A 16669-nucleotide genomic window follows, 5' to 3' on the forward strand; every position below is an offset into this window, starting at 1 on the left:
TACAGGGTTCCATTCACTTCCACCAGTGCTAGCATTTTACACCCACTTTATGCAGAGTGTAACACAAAGTGCACAGCAGTGGTGGATCAGGCCCAATGTGAGCAAGAGCAATGATAATTATTACATCATTTTTCTTGGATTAGGCATAACAACATCTACATAAGTGTTGCAGTGGATACCTATCGTAGGTACTTTTTATGGCCTTAATTACCACACTGAGTGCCTCTCAATCTTTAATGTATTTAGCGTCACAATGTCCATGAGGCAGGGAAGGACTAATATCTCCATTTTATAGATGGGAACTGAGGCAAAGAGACTAAATGACTTGCCTAAAGCAAGCAAGTAGCATTAGTATGTGGAAGAGCAGAGAATTGGACCCGTCTCCTGAGCCTCAGACTAGAACTCTAGAAACCATCCTCTCTCAAGACCATTACAAATAGCAATAGGCTGCCTTAATGGCAACACAGAGTTAAAGAGTTTTTACTTCCACTTAATTTGAAAGGCACAGCTTCTTCCCATTGACACAATTTAAGCACAAAGACCATGTGCCAAAATCAGTTGAAATTCTACTCCCTATTTCAACGGATGCCTGCTGTTGTCTTGGCAAAGTCAATTAGGCCTAAATTTTCAAATGTGCCTGTTAGATACCCAAAACTAACTAGTGACACAACAGGCTTAATTTTTAGAGGTTCTAAGCACCCACCGTTCTCACTAACTTCAGTTGGAGTTACAGCCACTTGGCATTTGAAAGTCAGGGACTGGGCACCCACAGATTCACTATATTAGTGGACACTTTTGAAATGGTAAGTTGTAGCGTCAGTGTCAGTTTCCGCATTATAAAGAGGAAGGCTTGCTTCCTTCCTTGGGTGATGAAAAGATTGATGTTTGTCAATTGCTCTGCAGAAGAGCACTAGTTAAGAATTTTTTAAGCAAATTTACTGACTTGTTTGTAAGTTGGCATATGATCCATGCAAGTTTTAACATTCATTGGCTTGAATCGTAGATTTCTATACAAACTCATGCCACAGTCAAAATCTGTCATGTTAGGATATTAACATGAAACACTTAGTATTTATTACTGCACTTGGAATGAGGATGCAGTAAACTGGGCTGGTATAACACAAAGATACTGTAAGTACTACAGTTAAGAGTTTATAGTGCTGTTAATTGTAATTTCCCAATTCATGGATCATATTTGAATTTAAGTAAAAGATTTAGAAATAAATTTGGCCTCATTGGAGGTGTGCAAATAAAGTAGTCTACGCAATTATACCCTTCCCTGTACAGTAATGTGCATACTTGTGAATTTTACAAACCTTTGTAAAAAATGTATGCCATACATTTTAATTACTTATAATCCCCATGCAGTGGGACTAGCAAAGATGCCAGTGTATTTCAGAGTTAAATTTATTCCAGATTAGTCATGAAACTTACTTACAAACTCTACACAATTAAAAAGTCAGACTTACTGTAATGTCTTTATCAGCACATCTTTCAAACCACAAACTTGTTTTTCAGAAGGTTGATTCAATGCCACAAATACACCATATCCTACTTCTAATCTATAATTCTCAGCAGGCTGGGTAGTAGAAAAAAGGAAGTCAGGACAGTGCCCAGTCTTTATAACCACACTTCTAAGCAGTGTATCCATGTTTAATTCTCAACACTATTACCAGTCTAATACCTCTCACCTTGCTTGGAGTGCTGAAATGATTTCCCAATAGTTTACTCCAGAGGATGCAAGAGTTCCAAATTCAAGTCTCTTTCTAGCACACCAGCCTAGGAGGGACAGTCTTTTTTTTAAAATTTGAACATAGGAGGAGTTCTTAATTTGACTGCCACTAAGTTTCTATCAAAGCAGATTGAAAGTGCTGTTTACATCAAGCTAGTAAATAGCCATATCTTTATTTCCCACTATGGAGAGATGTTTTCCTGTTACCAATATCTTTACTCTAATGCAGCTTTTCAGTCCTCTTTTCGATGAACTCTGACAGGTTCTCTCCCATCATATACTTTAGGATGGGGTAGTCTAGACAAAAGGTAAAGCCAAATTTTTTTTGTACAATTTTCTTGCACTCATTTGTACATTTTCTTGAATAACCCAAAACCAGGCACATGAAGCTATCTGCTGATGCGTACAGTAAACAGCATACAATTTTACAACATACACCTATTCACATAATTGAAGAGTCAGATGAGATACAGCAATGCTTCTCCTTTACAGTTTGTTTGGTACACTACCTCACAGGAGAAACCTCTAAAGACCATGCCAGAATTGAACCAGTTTCAGTCCTGCACTGATGCTTTACCTACCAAACTACTCCCATTTCTGCATCGTGTATCCCACCTCTGGGCTCTCTTATTATTCCCCTCATCTGTTTCTTTCTGCTCTCTCTCCTTACAGCAGAGCATAATAGCTGTTCTGTACCGGTCCTGTAAATAGTACTTTCCCCACTAAGACTCTCAGTACCAGAGGGATAAAAACAACACACTTGGAAAAATGCAGGATTCCTGTAATCATAAGCATCCATCAGAACTCACTCATAGCTTTAAAAAAAAAAAAAAAAAAAAAAAAGGTAACTGCACCAACCATCCTGATAGAAAAAGGCATAGCAAAACAAATGAATGTAGTGACGATTACATAAACATAATAGAAGGAACGAATGGAAAGCTTGCTTCTCATGATGGCATGTCAGGTAATAGATGTTAAACACGAAGATCTCAAAAACTGTAGGCATACTGAGGTCCTAAACAGAACGATGGCTCCCAGTGACAGAATTAATTTCTGAATCCAGAGGATAACATAGTACTTTGAACACTTGTGACTAGGTAAAGGACCTTGCTGTGATTTTAGACAAAGATTGTTCCTTCTCACAGAGAGAAGCAATGCATGATCTGCACAAATGTTGACAATTAGAGGAATGAGATTATTTCCTCTCAATGTGTATACTCTAATCAAAGAAAAATAAGTTGGTGTCTGTCCCTAGCCAATATAAAACAAAACCAAAAGCCTCCAAAGTAATTCAACTCACCTTGTTATTGGTAATGGTGTACCATTTCGATACAATGCATGCCTGAGAACTACTGCAGGCTCTGGTGAACTTACGAGAGACAGTTACAGTTGCCCCCTACAGTTTACAATATCACTATCCAATAAAAGATAAACCACCGTTGTGTAGTAGCATTGTTACTGCAGAACCTACAGAATAGATTGTGTACGATTTGTAAAGATTACTCTGTTTTAGAAATCACACAAAATGCAAGTGGTTTAGTAGAAAACATGTTTAATTTGGCTCCTTTCATACACTGTTCCAAAAACAAATTCACTCACACAACGTTGTATCCAGTGTACATCTGGATTTGTTAATGCATTGCCATGAATATCAAGGCAATTGGTGCCTTAGAAATAACTTCACTAGACACAGTGTGTTTGATAGTAAAGCATCACCAAAAGACTTCTCTCCGGGTATAAACTTGGTACGGGGCAGGCCACAGGAAAAAAGGCCAGAGTGCTGCACACTTTAAAATCAGGAATTGTAAAACATTTGCCCAATATCTCAGTCAGGTTAAGGGAAAAAAACGAGGAGGGGAAAAATACCAGTTTTACATTTTATAGTGAATTGTTTCAAGATACAAATTCATACCTAAAGCTAAGTAACAGTTCAGTAACTTTTTCTTTTTTAAAGATAGAAATAGACAATTGATAAAATGCTGTTTTAAAAATACACCAACCACTGGTAATGACGGTTTTTATTTATGAAAGGAGACAGTTGGAAGCACTTCTTGCACTTGCTGGTTCGCGTAACTAGACCTTTCTTGTGTCTTCTTGTAGGGGACAGTATAATTTTTATAGATTGCTTGTTTTTAAGCTCTTCATGAAGAGAAGCAAATCCATTTTGTGCTTGCATATATCACACCAGGCACTAACCCATCAAGTATCCCCTACAGGACAAAATAAAAGTTAAGAGAGAGAAGTTAGGAGCACAGCACATCTAAACTGAACAGATTACAATTTTCAAGATAAAGCTATACCAGGTTACCAGTGTACTCATTTGTCAGACTTAAACAATTGAAAAAGTTATAAAAAAAAATCTTAATGAGAAAACAATAAGGAACAACAAACAGTTAGCTAAAATGACTGTGCAAGCCTTAATTAATGTTATGGTATAGACCTTCACTAGAAACATCGTCAATGGATACTTATGAAACTTTCCACTCAGTTAAAACTTAATGAGACTATTCCATATTCAAATTTTCACCAGAACACACAACCTATTCCTGTGGTGTATGCGATATATTAATGCAAGTTTAGTTCCACAATTCCAGAGCCTCTTAAGAATATAATTTTCAAAAACAGAAGACCAAGGGATAAAGTTGTTCATAAATAAACATACAATAAAGTATGGATCCAAGGATTCTCTCTGTTCTCCCTGTTCTAGGTTAATTAACTGGAGTTTAGTTATAATTAGGTCTCAGGTCCAAAAATCTGATTTTACTAGCTGTCAACCAGTTTATTCTCCAAGGTGAACTCCAAACATTGGCTTGTGGTTGAAACCAGTTGCCCCTAGATCAACTTCTCTAGTTTCGAGTTGGTCTGTATAAAATTAAGATAGCTACTCCCTGCAATTGTCTGAAATTTAAAGAAATGGAAATTCAGTTTACAGTTCTAACATTTAATAGTAAAGCTCAAACTGGCATCTTTGTTGTGCTGTTCTGGTAACATATGCAAACAAGCGCTGTAATGGTGGGAAACACTTTTGGCACTGTTGGAATATTTAAAACACCAACTCTGTGTCCTTAAAAAAAGGCTACATCTTTGGTCATTTGAAACATGTCTTAAAATCCTGTCTTATTTCTGATCTTTCATCACATTCATGTCCATGGAGGGTTTGTGTTTATCAACCAAAAAACAAAAACAAAAAAACCCTCCCTAACCAAAAAGGAAATTTTCATTTGATGAATATTAAAGATCAAAAACTTTCAGAAGTGTAATCTGGGAAGTTTATAGTCCTCTCAAGTCCATCCACAGAGGTCTCAATAACCATCACATTGGGTTAATGTTCTTTAATAAGGATTTTATAAAGAATTCTGTAAATCATTCCTTGGAAGAAATTTCTTCCATTCCTTTTTACCAACTTGTAGTAGTCTGGGAAATTTCTCCTTCACTGGCACACTATTACCTACTGTAGATAGGGATCTAAATGAAGAGAATCACAGCAGCTGTGCTTGGGTGTAGGTAGTTATAGCCAGCTGGCCGAGAAGATATCCCAGCAGGCTGGCAAGGGACTTCTATACTAGCAAATCAAAGGGGCGCCTTCATATACCAGCATTTCCTGGCCTTAGTGTTTGTGCCATTAACTGCAGAGAAAGTTGCTGAGAGATTCAAGGGTGAGACTGGTTCAAACAGGAACCTGCTCTGCTGACTAGCTTGAGCACTCCACCCCCATTTTACTTTGATATAATCACTGGAACAGATTTAGTCTATTATTCTCAACCTAGCCTTTATCATCATAAATTCTGGAAGCCTTTATTATATTTTGTGAAAGGTTCTGCATTTGTGCTGCTCACATAGACTATCAATTTCAAGATCCTACATCAGTCAGCCCAAACTGGTACAATTCAGCCCCAACTTTTCTCCTTTCCTGTCTCCTCTAACCTCCACTTCTTCAATGAACTAAGGTAACGTAACGGCAGAGACACACACATCTTACAGAGTAGCTGTATATTATTGCAACCCTTGTCCTTCCTTTCCCCAATTTCTCCTTGTCGGTCTATGGTTCTCATGTCTTGAATCATGTCTGAACCACAACATTTCAGAGCAAGGACTGTCTTTACTTGTTTCTCTGAGGCATCTAGCACAATTCTGTGTGTTTGAAAATCAGAGCAAAAACAGAAGGGACAGCTTAAGTCTATTATTGTGAGTATAACTACAACAACAGGAATCATGATTTAACCTGTATGTATTAGTTTTTAGATTTTAAACCTGTGGTTCTCAGATGCAAAACAAGAATGATGTCCACATTAATCAAAAACAATGTACTGAATACCACCAGAATACAAAGGCTTTTCTGTGCCTTGAGTAATTTAGGAACTGCCTGCCTTTCAATAAAAGTAAAATTCAGTGTCGTGTCCTGTATCAGATAAGTCTTGTGTTTTCATTAATGAGGATTTAGCAAGTTATTTGGCAGTCATATGTGACAAACTTTCCCTTAGGCAAGATATTCCTGAATATTAAATAATCAGTGAACAAAAGCCTGTTAGGAAATTAACTGAAATGATACAAAGTCAGTACCTCATGTAAAACCTTTGTATTGTTAGAACATATGTCTAAGCCACAAATGAGTCTTATAAGATTTCCTTCCTATTCTTCAGAGTTTCTCAAACATGACCATGAACTCTTGAGACCAGCCACATTTGATTAAAAAAATAAATCTATTGTATGCTGATGCTTCATGCTGCATTGCTACACACTGCCAGGAAACCCAACACTTGCACTTTATGGGCCAGTAATTATATTGGAGAGGAGATTTAGTGACTCTCCAAGAAATGGAGAATGACCATATCATTATTTAAAAAAAAAAAAAAAAAAACACATCTCCTGCCAGTTAACTCATGGAGTGGTTTTAGCAGTGGCCCTCAAAGAAACTGCTGCTGTTGGCAGCTCTAGAGGTCATAGTGGGGTTAAGAAGTGGGAAGGGAAGGAGAAAAGAAAGGCAGGCAGCAAAAATAAAATGAATTCATTATAAGCTACCGGATAGACTGGAAAACACAGAATCAAGAAGCTCGAAAGCCCTGTCAGTACATACATGCAAGAACAAAGATTACTCTACCTTCCTTGGAAGATTGTTCTACAGCCCATGAAAAATTTCCCAGATAGCCTCAATTTTCCTTCTTAATTTTCACCTTGTTATACCCCTAATTCATCTCCCATCCTCCCAATGCTTAGCTATTTATGCTTCTCTCCAAAGCCTGTGCTGGCTTTTAGCCAACCTGTATAGATTAAGTCTTTTAATCTTTCCTCAAAATCCAATCCAGCCAGTCTAGAATCAAACTGTATTGTAGCTATGATTTCTGACAGGGAGCTTGTCACTCCCTGCACAACATGATGTTTCAGAATGGGCAGACCCAAAAACGTCACACCTCACTAAAGAGGGCAAATTCCAATTTTAACTAAAACACCTTAAAGCAAAGCTGTGAATGTTTAATCTACACCAATTTTTTTTTTAAACGTAACTTATCCTTGCTTCAGATGTAGTGCTTTGTAAACTTAACTGGGATCCTAGAAATCTGTTTGCCACAGAAAAATGTGGAATATGCATTTTTACAGAGATTCTTTAGTTTTTACATTTTGTGAAAAAAAATGTAAACTTATTAACTAAATTTTACTGATGAAAGTACCAGTGCCACTTATTCAATGGGCGCAACCTCCCCTCTTGTGGTTGATTTTTGAATACGCTGACCGCCCGAGCCCTTGCCACAGTCAGCCCTGGGTGGCTGGTGGTTCAGTTAGTATAGTATAGAGAGCCAGGTAATAGAGGCCCAGATAAACGTGGTTCTACTGTACATAGCTAAACACACTCCAATACACTGCTTTGGCATATAGAGGTTACTCAATGACTTATAGGGGTGTGTATTTTAATGCATCTCAAATTTCACTTCAGCCTCCAGGACTAACTCAGAAAGTGAGTAATGTTAATATAAAAGCAATTTTTGCTTTTTATTTTGTGCGTTAAAAAAACAATTTTCTGAAAATATAGAAAGCAGACATAGAAATATTTGGTATATGTAAGAAATACAAATTGCAATTCTATTAATTTTATTTTATCATAATGATTGATAGCACTGGAAGGCTTCGAACTTGCTTAAAAAAATGTAAATATACCAATAAAACATTGTGTTCAACGGATACCTATATTTATAGTGGCTAGGGAAACTGAAGTTCAGCATTCCACTTTAATCGTGGAAAAAAACCCCATACAAATCTGTGATTTATCACAGAAAACTAGGATCCCTGCTTATCAGAAACAGAAAGGAAGGGGAGAACAGCATGAAATGTACTAAATAACTTACGGCAATTTCATCCGCATGAAAACTCTTGCCATGAAGAAGCTCAACAGGACGCTGACAAATCCAATAAAAAGCAACAGAAATCTATTGAGCTTTGGAATATTTGGTGCATTGGATCGGTCCAGAATTATGAAGCCTAAGCCTCCCATTGTGAAAAGGAAGCTGGATGCGAGTCCTTCCATAATATACTGTCCATTTACTCTGGGGGAAGAAAAAAAAAAAGGAGTAAAAGATGTTTCAGTGGAACACCAGTCCCTCAAGGTATTATTTCCACTTCAAGAGCTAGCTATTTAGTATAATATTTTGATCTGATTCCAATTTACAAAAATCCAGGACAGTTCATTTTGATGTTTACACATTTAGCCCCAGCAACATGTGTTATGTTCCACTGTCTCCTGATACGAAGTCAACCATGATAAGGGATGAATATAAAATTTAGCTCCTGGATCAGTACTTTGCAAGTGCTTTTAATCATGAGTATTCATAAAAGGGTAATGTAACTGTATGCAAAACCACCACATTTTATACATTTCTTTATTTAGAATTTTAGATATGAGTGGTAATTTCAAATGTATCTTGGTTGAAAGCAAAAATAAGTTAACAAATGAATGTAAGCAGGGACCCAAGACTTCTCGACTGTTGAGCTTTTCAAGTTTGTTTCCCAACCCAGTGCTTAGAAGACAAACCCCAAATTCCAGTCACTGCAAGAAGAGAAGTGTTATTTAAGTCAATATCAAGGGAGGAATTGTGTCTCCTTGTTCTAGCACAGCATTAGGAGTAAGGTGCGCTAGACCAGTGGTTCTCAAACAGAGGTCCGGGGTCGCCTGGGGGATCACGAGCAGATTTCAGGGGGTCTTCCAAGCAGGACCAGCATTAGACGTGCTGGGGCCCAGGGCAGAAAGCCAAAACCCCACCTAATGGGGCAGAAGCACGGGGCTCTGAGCCTCGCCACCCAGGGCTCAAACCAAAGCCTGAGCAACTCAGCTTCACAGGGCCCCCTGCAGCGTGGCGCCCTGGACAATTGCCCTGCTTGATACCCCCTAATACTGGCCCTGGTTTTTATATGCAGAAAAACAGTTGTTGTGGCACAGATGGGCCATGGAGTTTTTACAGCATGTTGGGGGGAGGGTGGGGAGAGGCTCAGAAAGAAAAAGGTTGAGAACCCTGGCACTGGACTGCATTCTCATTTCTGTCACTGCATGATTTTGGATAAGTCCCTTAATACATCCATGCCTCAGTTTTCCAATTTGTAATACAGGTTTACACCACCATCTTGATAAAGCACTTTGCTGGAAGGATCTACAAGGGAGCAGAGCATTTCATATTAGTATCTAATCTTGATAAATAGTCTAATCTTTTACACTGTTCTTCCCCATGACTTTCACTAAAGTGCTCCCACCTTCCTGGAGCCATGTGATTCATGTATGCTGATAATAGCCCACCTTAATTGATTACTCTCATTATAGTTAGTATGGCAACATTCACTTTTTCACGTTCTCTGCGTGTGTGTATGTATATATCTTCCTACTGTATTTTCCACTGCATGCATCCGATGAAGTAGGTTTTAGCCCACAAAAGCTTATGCTCAAATAAATGTGTTAGTCTCTAAGGTGCCACAAGTATTCCTCGTTCTGTTTGCTGATAGACTAACATGGCTACCACTCTGAAACGTGTACATTGCAGTGCCCCAAAGAAATCTGAGGCATATATTGGAAGGCGTTAATTCTGAGCACAAACTATACACAAAAAATTCCCAGAGTCAAGAGTAACAATGAGAAACTACTATGTATTTTATGATCAATTTATTTATTTATTTTTTAAACAGTGTCAGCTCTCTTTTTTACAATGAGGTACCTTAGTTAAAAAAACAAAAACAAAAAAAGCCCCATCATTCTCTGCAGGAATTAAGGATAACCAGTCCAGACGGTCAAAATCCAGAGCTCTGTAAACTACTCCTTAATCTTCTCAACTAACTTCTGACTAAATTAGTTTCACCTCTAATAAAATTTTAGATTCTAAGCAAGAAGCATCTGCTGAACTAATTTTGAAGGACAGACACTGTAGATTTAGGTTTCAAACTGAACAAAATCTGGCCCTAAACTACAAGTTACTCCATATGGGTGGTCCCCTGCACGCATGCAAAATAACTAAGACCCTAATCTTGCAAATTATCAAAATCCATCATTTTATTTTGGGTTCACAAACTGAATGCAAATTATGGATATGAATTCCACAGTTTATTGCTGTTGAGAGTAATTAGAAAAATAAGGTTTGTGGTTTGCCCTTACAGCAAAACTTGATGTGGAACAGAAAAATGGTCATTCAAAATAGTAGAAAAGAGTTTGGGATAGAAAAGAAAGTGAAAGCCAGCTAAAGACAGGTTATATTAATACACACAACTAGACTAGGGTATTCAGTTTTAATTGTTACACATTTGCAACCACCCACTGTTCCTTTCACAAACAAGCACACAAAAAATCTTTCACCCATTATTAAACAAAAAGTTTAACAGAAAGGAAAAATATAAAAACACATTACACAACTGGTGTATTCTGTCAACTCTGACAAGTAATTAAAAAGATATTATAGATATGAAATATGATCAAATATAGCTTGTTACAAATCTTGACTTCTACTCATGAAAATTAATTAGTATCTACCAGAAATTTCATTTCTTGTAATGCAAAAATGTAATTGATAAAAATACAAAAAGGTATCTATTAAAATTTCACACAATAAAAGTCAAATCCTTCCAAGCCTATATATAAAATATACCTCTACCTCGATATAACGCTGTCCTCGGGAGCCAAAAAATCTTACCGCGTTATAGGTGAAACTGCATTATATTGAACTTGCTTTGATCCACTGGAGTGCGCAGCCCCGCCTCCCTGGAGCACTGCTTTACCACGTTATATCCGAATTCATGTTATATCGGGTCGCGCTATATCGAGGTAGCAATGTATACTGTGGATATTTAAACAATTCATTTGCAAATGAAGGCTCCAATCAGTGCAATCAGATTCATATTTGTGGATCCTGGGGCACTCAGAGAACACAGCTGAAGTCAATGGAGCTCTACAAGAGCATTGTGGTTCACTTGCATTCATCTGTTTGCAGGTCAGGGAGAAACCATTCGATTATGACAAAGGATAATTTCTACCTGTATGCCAAGAAGGCCACTGGTCTCTGATGTCCATGTTCATCAGTCATAGACCCAACACTGGGAGGTTCTACAATCACATCATAGATTATTCCTATTAAAAAAAAAAAAAAAAGGACATTAGTTTTGAATTATGGGCCAGCATTATCCACCTCTAAATATTAAGAATGATTTCCTTCTACAGACAGTATGAATAGAAAGGGAACAGTTTAGTAAATTACATGCCTTTTTACATCTGCTGTTCAAATGCTAAGAAACACAATCAATTAATTAAGGTACAACCTTAAATTATAGTGGGATGAATCTCAGACATTTCAGAAAGCCATTTTTTTACATTAGGGTATATCTATACAGCAGCTGGGAGGGTCATTCCCAGCTTGGGTAGATATACACATGCTAGTTCTGCTCAAGCTAGCATGCAAAAAGAAGCAGCATGGCCACAGTGGCTCAGGCTAGTTACCTGAGTACAATCCTGCCAAACCCCCTGGGTAGGTACTCGGGCAGCTGAGCTGCCACACCACCACTGCTATTTTTAGCACACTAGTTCAACCACTCCTAGCATGTGTATGTCTACCAGAGCTGAGAATCAGCACCCCAGCTGCTGTGTAGACATACCCGTAATGGTAAGCGGCTTATACATGATTAGTGCTTCAAGGACTGTCATAACTGTTCATCATATCAGAGCCTAGGACACTAGACCTTGTTTTCCTACTTAATCGAGTTTAATCTGTGATTGTTAACTTGATTAATTCCATTTACCTTTATAGGGTTAACAAAAATAAAAACCACTTTTGGCTGAAAAGACCCAAAACGTACAGTAGTGTTCTATTTAGGGACCATTCTTTCTTACTCTATTGGTACAGACACTAGAGAATATCATGGGAAGATTCATGTTGCAATGTCATTGAGCCTGACAGGGATCCTGTAAACGTTAGCAGTAATTTTGAATTTAATCTAGAATTTTAGGAGTTACTTATATAAAACTCTAAATTTATTCCAGCAAATTTACTTGAGCTACTGCCTCTTGTGGTTGGACTTCACATTCCTTATTTGTTTCTGGGGTGACTGCAGCATCTGAGGTACTGTATAAACTCACAGGAGGCACATTCTCAGCCCCAGAAAGAGGAGTAGGGGGAAAGAAAGGGAGAGGGAGCAGAAAATACAACATACAATGAAAGTGGTCAGGAGGACAAATTAGCCATGTCTTGACATGGGATTTTTAATTACTATAAACTAGGGCTGTCAACCTATGAAAAAAATCAATCATGATTAATCGCACAATTAAAGAATAGAGCACCGTTTATTTAAATATTTTTGGATGTTTTCTACATTTTCAAATATATTGATTTCAGTTACAACACAGAACACAAAGTGTACAGTACTCACTTTATATTTTTTATTACAAATATTTTCACAGTAAAAAAAAAAAAAAGAAATAGTGCTGCAGTGCAATCTCTATCATGAAAGTTGAACTTACAAATGTAGAATTATGTACAAAAAACCCCCTGCATTCAAAAATAAAACAATGTAAAACTTTAGAGCCCACAAGTCCACTCAGTCCTACTTCAGCCAATCACTCAGACAAACAAGTTTGGTTACAATTTGCAGGAGATAATGTTGCCCGCTTCTTGATTACAAAGTCACCTGAAAGCGAGAACAGGAGTTCGCATGGCACTGTTGTAGCCGGCGTTACAAGATATTTAGGTGCCAGATACTCTAAAGAGTCATATGTCCGTTCATGCTTCAACCACCATTCCAGAGGCCATGTGTCCATGCTGATGACAGGTTCTGCTCGATAACGATCCAAAGCAGAGCAGACGGACTTGTGTTCATTTTCATCATCTGAGTCAGATGCCACCAGCAGGTTGATTTTCTTTTTTTTGGTGGTTCGGGTTCTGTAGTTTCCGCATCGAGTGTTGCTCTTTTAAGACTTCTGAAAGCATGCTCCACACCCCAATTCCAATCAGATTTTGGAAGGCATTTCAGATTCTTAAACCTTGGGTTGAGTGCTGTAGCTATTTTTTAGAAATCTCACATCGGTACCTTCTTCGCGTTATGTCAAATCTGCTGCGAAAGTGTTCTTAAAATGAACAACATGTGCTGGGTCATCATCTGAGACTGCTATAACATGAAATATATGGCAGAATGTGGATAAAACAGAACAGGAGACACACAGTCCTCCCCCAAGGAGTTCAGTCACAAATTTAATTAATGCACTATTTTTTTTTTTAAATGAACATCATCAGCATGGAAGCATGTCCTCTGGAATGGTGGCCGAAGCACGAAGGGGCATATGAATATTTAGCATATCTGGTAAGTAAATACCTTGCAATGCCGGCTAGAAAAGTGCCATGCAGATGCCTATTCTCACTTTCAGGTGACACTGTAAATAAGAAGCGGGCAGCATTATCTCCCATGAATGTAAACAAACTTATTTGTCTTAGCGGGTGGCTGAACAAGAAGTAGGACTGAGTGGACTTGTAGGCTCTAAAGTTTTACACAGTTTTGTTTTTGAGGGCAGTTATATAACAAAAAGAAATCTGCATTTGTAAATTACACTTTCACAATAAGGAGATTGCACTACAGTAGTTGTAAGAGGTGAATTGAAAAATACTATTTCTTTTATCATTTTTACAGTACAAATATCTGTAATAAAAATATAAAGTGAGCACTGTACACTTTGTATTCGGTGTTGTAATCGAAATGAATATATTTGAAAATGTAGAAAAATATCCAAAAATATTTAATAAATTTCAATTGGTATTCTATTGTTTAACAGTGCGATTAATCACGATTAATTTTTTTTTAGTTAATCGCATGAGTTAACTGTGACTAATTGACAGCCCTAATATAAACTATTCTACATGCCCCTCTACCTATATTTCTTGTAGGTGACAAAGAGAGGATCTTCACGAAGGATTTGAATGGAGAGGTTATCAGCTCTGCAGACTAGCGCAACAGACTTCTCATGTCATTTAGAGATAATTATAATAAATGCAGAATTATGTTTCTTTGGTGCATCAAACCAAACTACATTGTGTCACTTGACTAGAGTTTCCTTTGATAAACAGAGAAAGAGTTTGTGATCCACATACCATCTCATATTAAGCAGCAGTAGGGATGAATAAGCCAAAAACTGCTACAGGGTTAGTGTAGGAAAGCAAAACAGACACTTGCCAAGTCACTACTCAACAGTAACATCCTCATTCCTTAATCAACACTCTCCCAAAACCAGATAATCAAAGCTAAAATAAGGTTTTCTGATATGCATGGAAATCTCCAATTTGATCACTGATTAAATTCTACGTACCACATACTAGAAAGTTCCATTCCAGCATCAGGATTAAGGCAAAATTTCCATAGTGGACAGAGAAGGATGGGAGTTTTGGGGGGTTGGGAGGAGCAGGTAATACACCTCACTGACATAACAGATATAAGAGTCATAAGTAGCCTAATATAAGCATTAAGGGAGTTTAGGGGCTGCTCTTCTCAGGTTGCATATCAATTTAAAGGAGGGAACTTTTGAATGTCTTTGAAACACACAGAGCAAAATCCTTCACCACTAGAGGAAGATGTTGTAAGAGCTGTCTTAAAATTATCCCTTCCAAAAGCCAAGTCTGGAAAGTAGGTCTGTCTATAGGAACAAAGGTTTCTCCCCATGGCACACTCATCTCCTGACTCAGACTCAAAAAATCAAACACAGTATCACTTTGATTTCCGATATTGCCTATACTGAACAACTGTATTCTGGTCTGGAGATGGATTTGGTCCCTCAGACCTCTTCGGTTACTACACCTGAACTAAGATCCTCGCCAAGGCCGATCACTGAACCTCGCACCCAAAACCTTGTCCACCGCCTTACTGTTCGCAGAGCTGCGGCCATCGCCCCAGCGGGAACGGGGAGCTGCGTGCCACCCTCAGCGCGGATGTGGGGGTTTACACCACGGGCAAAGAAGATCCGTCTCTGGGAACCCCACCGGAGAGCGGGGTGTAGTGACACAAATTGCTCACTGGTGGGAAAATGTGCCGGCTGCCGTTTTTGTCCTTACAGGGGCCATCTCCGGGCAGGCTCAGGCAGGGCTTCCCACTGCCGCCGGCGGAAGCGCGATGCCCCAGGAGGGGGTACAGAGCAGGATGCCCCCCCCCCGTGTGGCTGTGACGGGATCACCTTTATGGGGGCGGGTCACACACCTCCCCTCTCCTCACCCGGGGTCTCCCTCGGCCACCGCCACGCGGGGGGGGGGGGGGTAGCACCGCTGCCCACAGAGCGCGGGGAGGCGCCCACCCGCGGCCAGGCGCCCACCGAGAGAGGTAAGGATAACCCCACTGTCCCCCGGCCCAACAGGCGCCCTAGGAGCGGAGAGAAGAGGCGTAATCCTGCCCCCCCCCAGTCCTCCGCCCGCCCGGGCCCGCTCCCGAACCCCCCCGTCCTCCGCCAGCCCGGGCCCGTTACCTCCAGTGATGAGGAAGTAGGACACCACCACCAGCGCGTAGACGGTCATGGCCGAGGGCGTGTGCACCCAGCTCGGCCGCTTCAGCTTGATGTTGGGGCACTGAAGCACCGCGAACGGCACCCAGTAGAGCGTCTCCATGATGGCAACCCAACCACCTCCACGGCAGGCTAATCAAACCCAGCACCGCCGCTGCCCCGGCTTGACCCGCCGCGGCCACCGTCTCCCGCACTCTACACGAATACGGAAGCGGAAACCAGCTACAGAGGGAATGCAGGGCAACGGCGGGGTCCTGGAAGGTGATAAGAATAGGGCGAAAAAGTGCAAAATTGAGCACGGTAAAGGTCACCTGGAGAAAAACGCAAGATATAAAATCTCACGTCGTTAAAACACCCCCAAACTCTGGAGTTTCAAGCCGACTATACATGTCTGGAGAATATCAGTACTACTCACCTGCCAGATCCTAGCAGCACCTGACGTGGCCAAGACACGTTAACTGAGAGAGTCTCGGGCGGGACTAACCCACCTGAAGCCCCGCCCACACTGCGGAACCTGGTGGGAGGGGCGCTGTCGCCGTGCTATAGCTAGTAGACGCCCGTTACGTTAGCGTTGCGGCACCGGCCGGGCAGCACGTGCGGGGCGCTGCGCAGGTAGAGGTGTGTTCAGGCTGTTCAGTGTGTCCCTTGCCCCAGCAACAGCGCGCAGGGAAATGCCTCTGTGTTCAGCCTCAGAGCGGCCAATCCAGCAAAGAGCGTAACCAGCAGCAGCAAGTCCTGTGTCGGTGTAAGGGCAGCGATATCTCTGTTGTACCGCGCCGGTACAGTACAGAGTGTGGCAGTTCTGCGCCCGGCTTGGGCGCCTCTGTCGAGGAGTGTGTGAACATTCCAAGTTGCAAAATATTTGGGTCTTCCTTATCTTTAGACCACAGAAAAGTTGGATGCCAGGCAGGTGCGGCACTCTAACAAGTTTGGGTGAAGCAAGCTTTTTTAGG

General features: G+C 40.1%; 1 protein-coding gene across 2 annotated transcripts; it reads right to left on the reverse strand.

Annotated features, from left to right (window-relative positions):
• Nucleotides 1–3267: 3267 nt before the first annotated feature.
• OSTC (oligosaccharyltransferase complex non-catalytic subunit) lies at nt 3268–15912 on the reverse strand. 2 transcript variants are annotated; one of them, XM_065404623.1, is made up of 4 exons: nt 15681–15912; nt 11228–11321; nt 8071–8268; nt 3268–3942 (listed from the first exon to the last, which is right to left on the reverse strand). In XM_065404623.1, the coding sequence occupies exons 1-4, from the start codon at nt 15817–15819 to the stop codon at nt 3924–3926; spliced, it is 450 nt and encodes a 149-aa protein (XP_065260695.1). In that variant the 5' UTR covers nt 15820–15912; the 3' UTR covers nt 3268–3923. The 2 variants fall into 2 exon arrangements, with proteins under 2 accessions (XP_065260695.1, XP_065260696.1); XM_065404624.1 differs by lacking the exon at nt 8071–8268.
• Between the last annotated feature and the right edge of the window lie 757 nt (nt 15913–16669).

This window comes from Emys orbicularis, chromosome 5, assembly GCF_028017835.1.
Source record: "Emys orbicularis isolate rEmyOrb1 chromosome 5, rEmyOrb1.hap1, whole genome shotgun sequence".
Lineage (NCBI taxonomy): Eukaryota > Metazoa > Chordata > Testudines > Emydidae > Emys > Emys orbicularis.

Coding starts and splice junctions, on each gene's coding strand:
- OSTC (XM_065404623.1), bottom strand. CDS start 15,819: ATGGAGACGCTCTACTGGGTGCCGTTCGCGGTGCTTCAGTGCCCCAAC. Junction 11,322..15,680: donor CTACTTCCTCATCACTGGAG/GTAACGGGCCCG, acceptor TTTTTTTAATAG/GAATAATCTATGATGTGATT. Junction 8,269..11,227: donor GTGGCCTTCTTGGCATACAG/GTAGAAATTATC, acceptor TTCTTCCCCCAG/AGTAAATGGACAGTATATTA.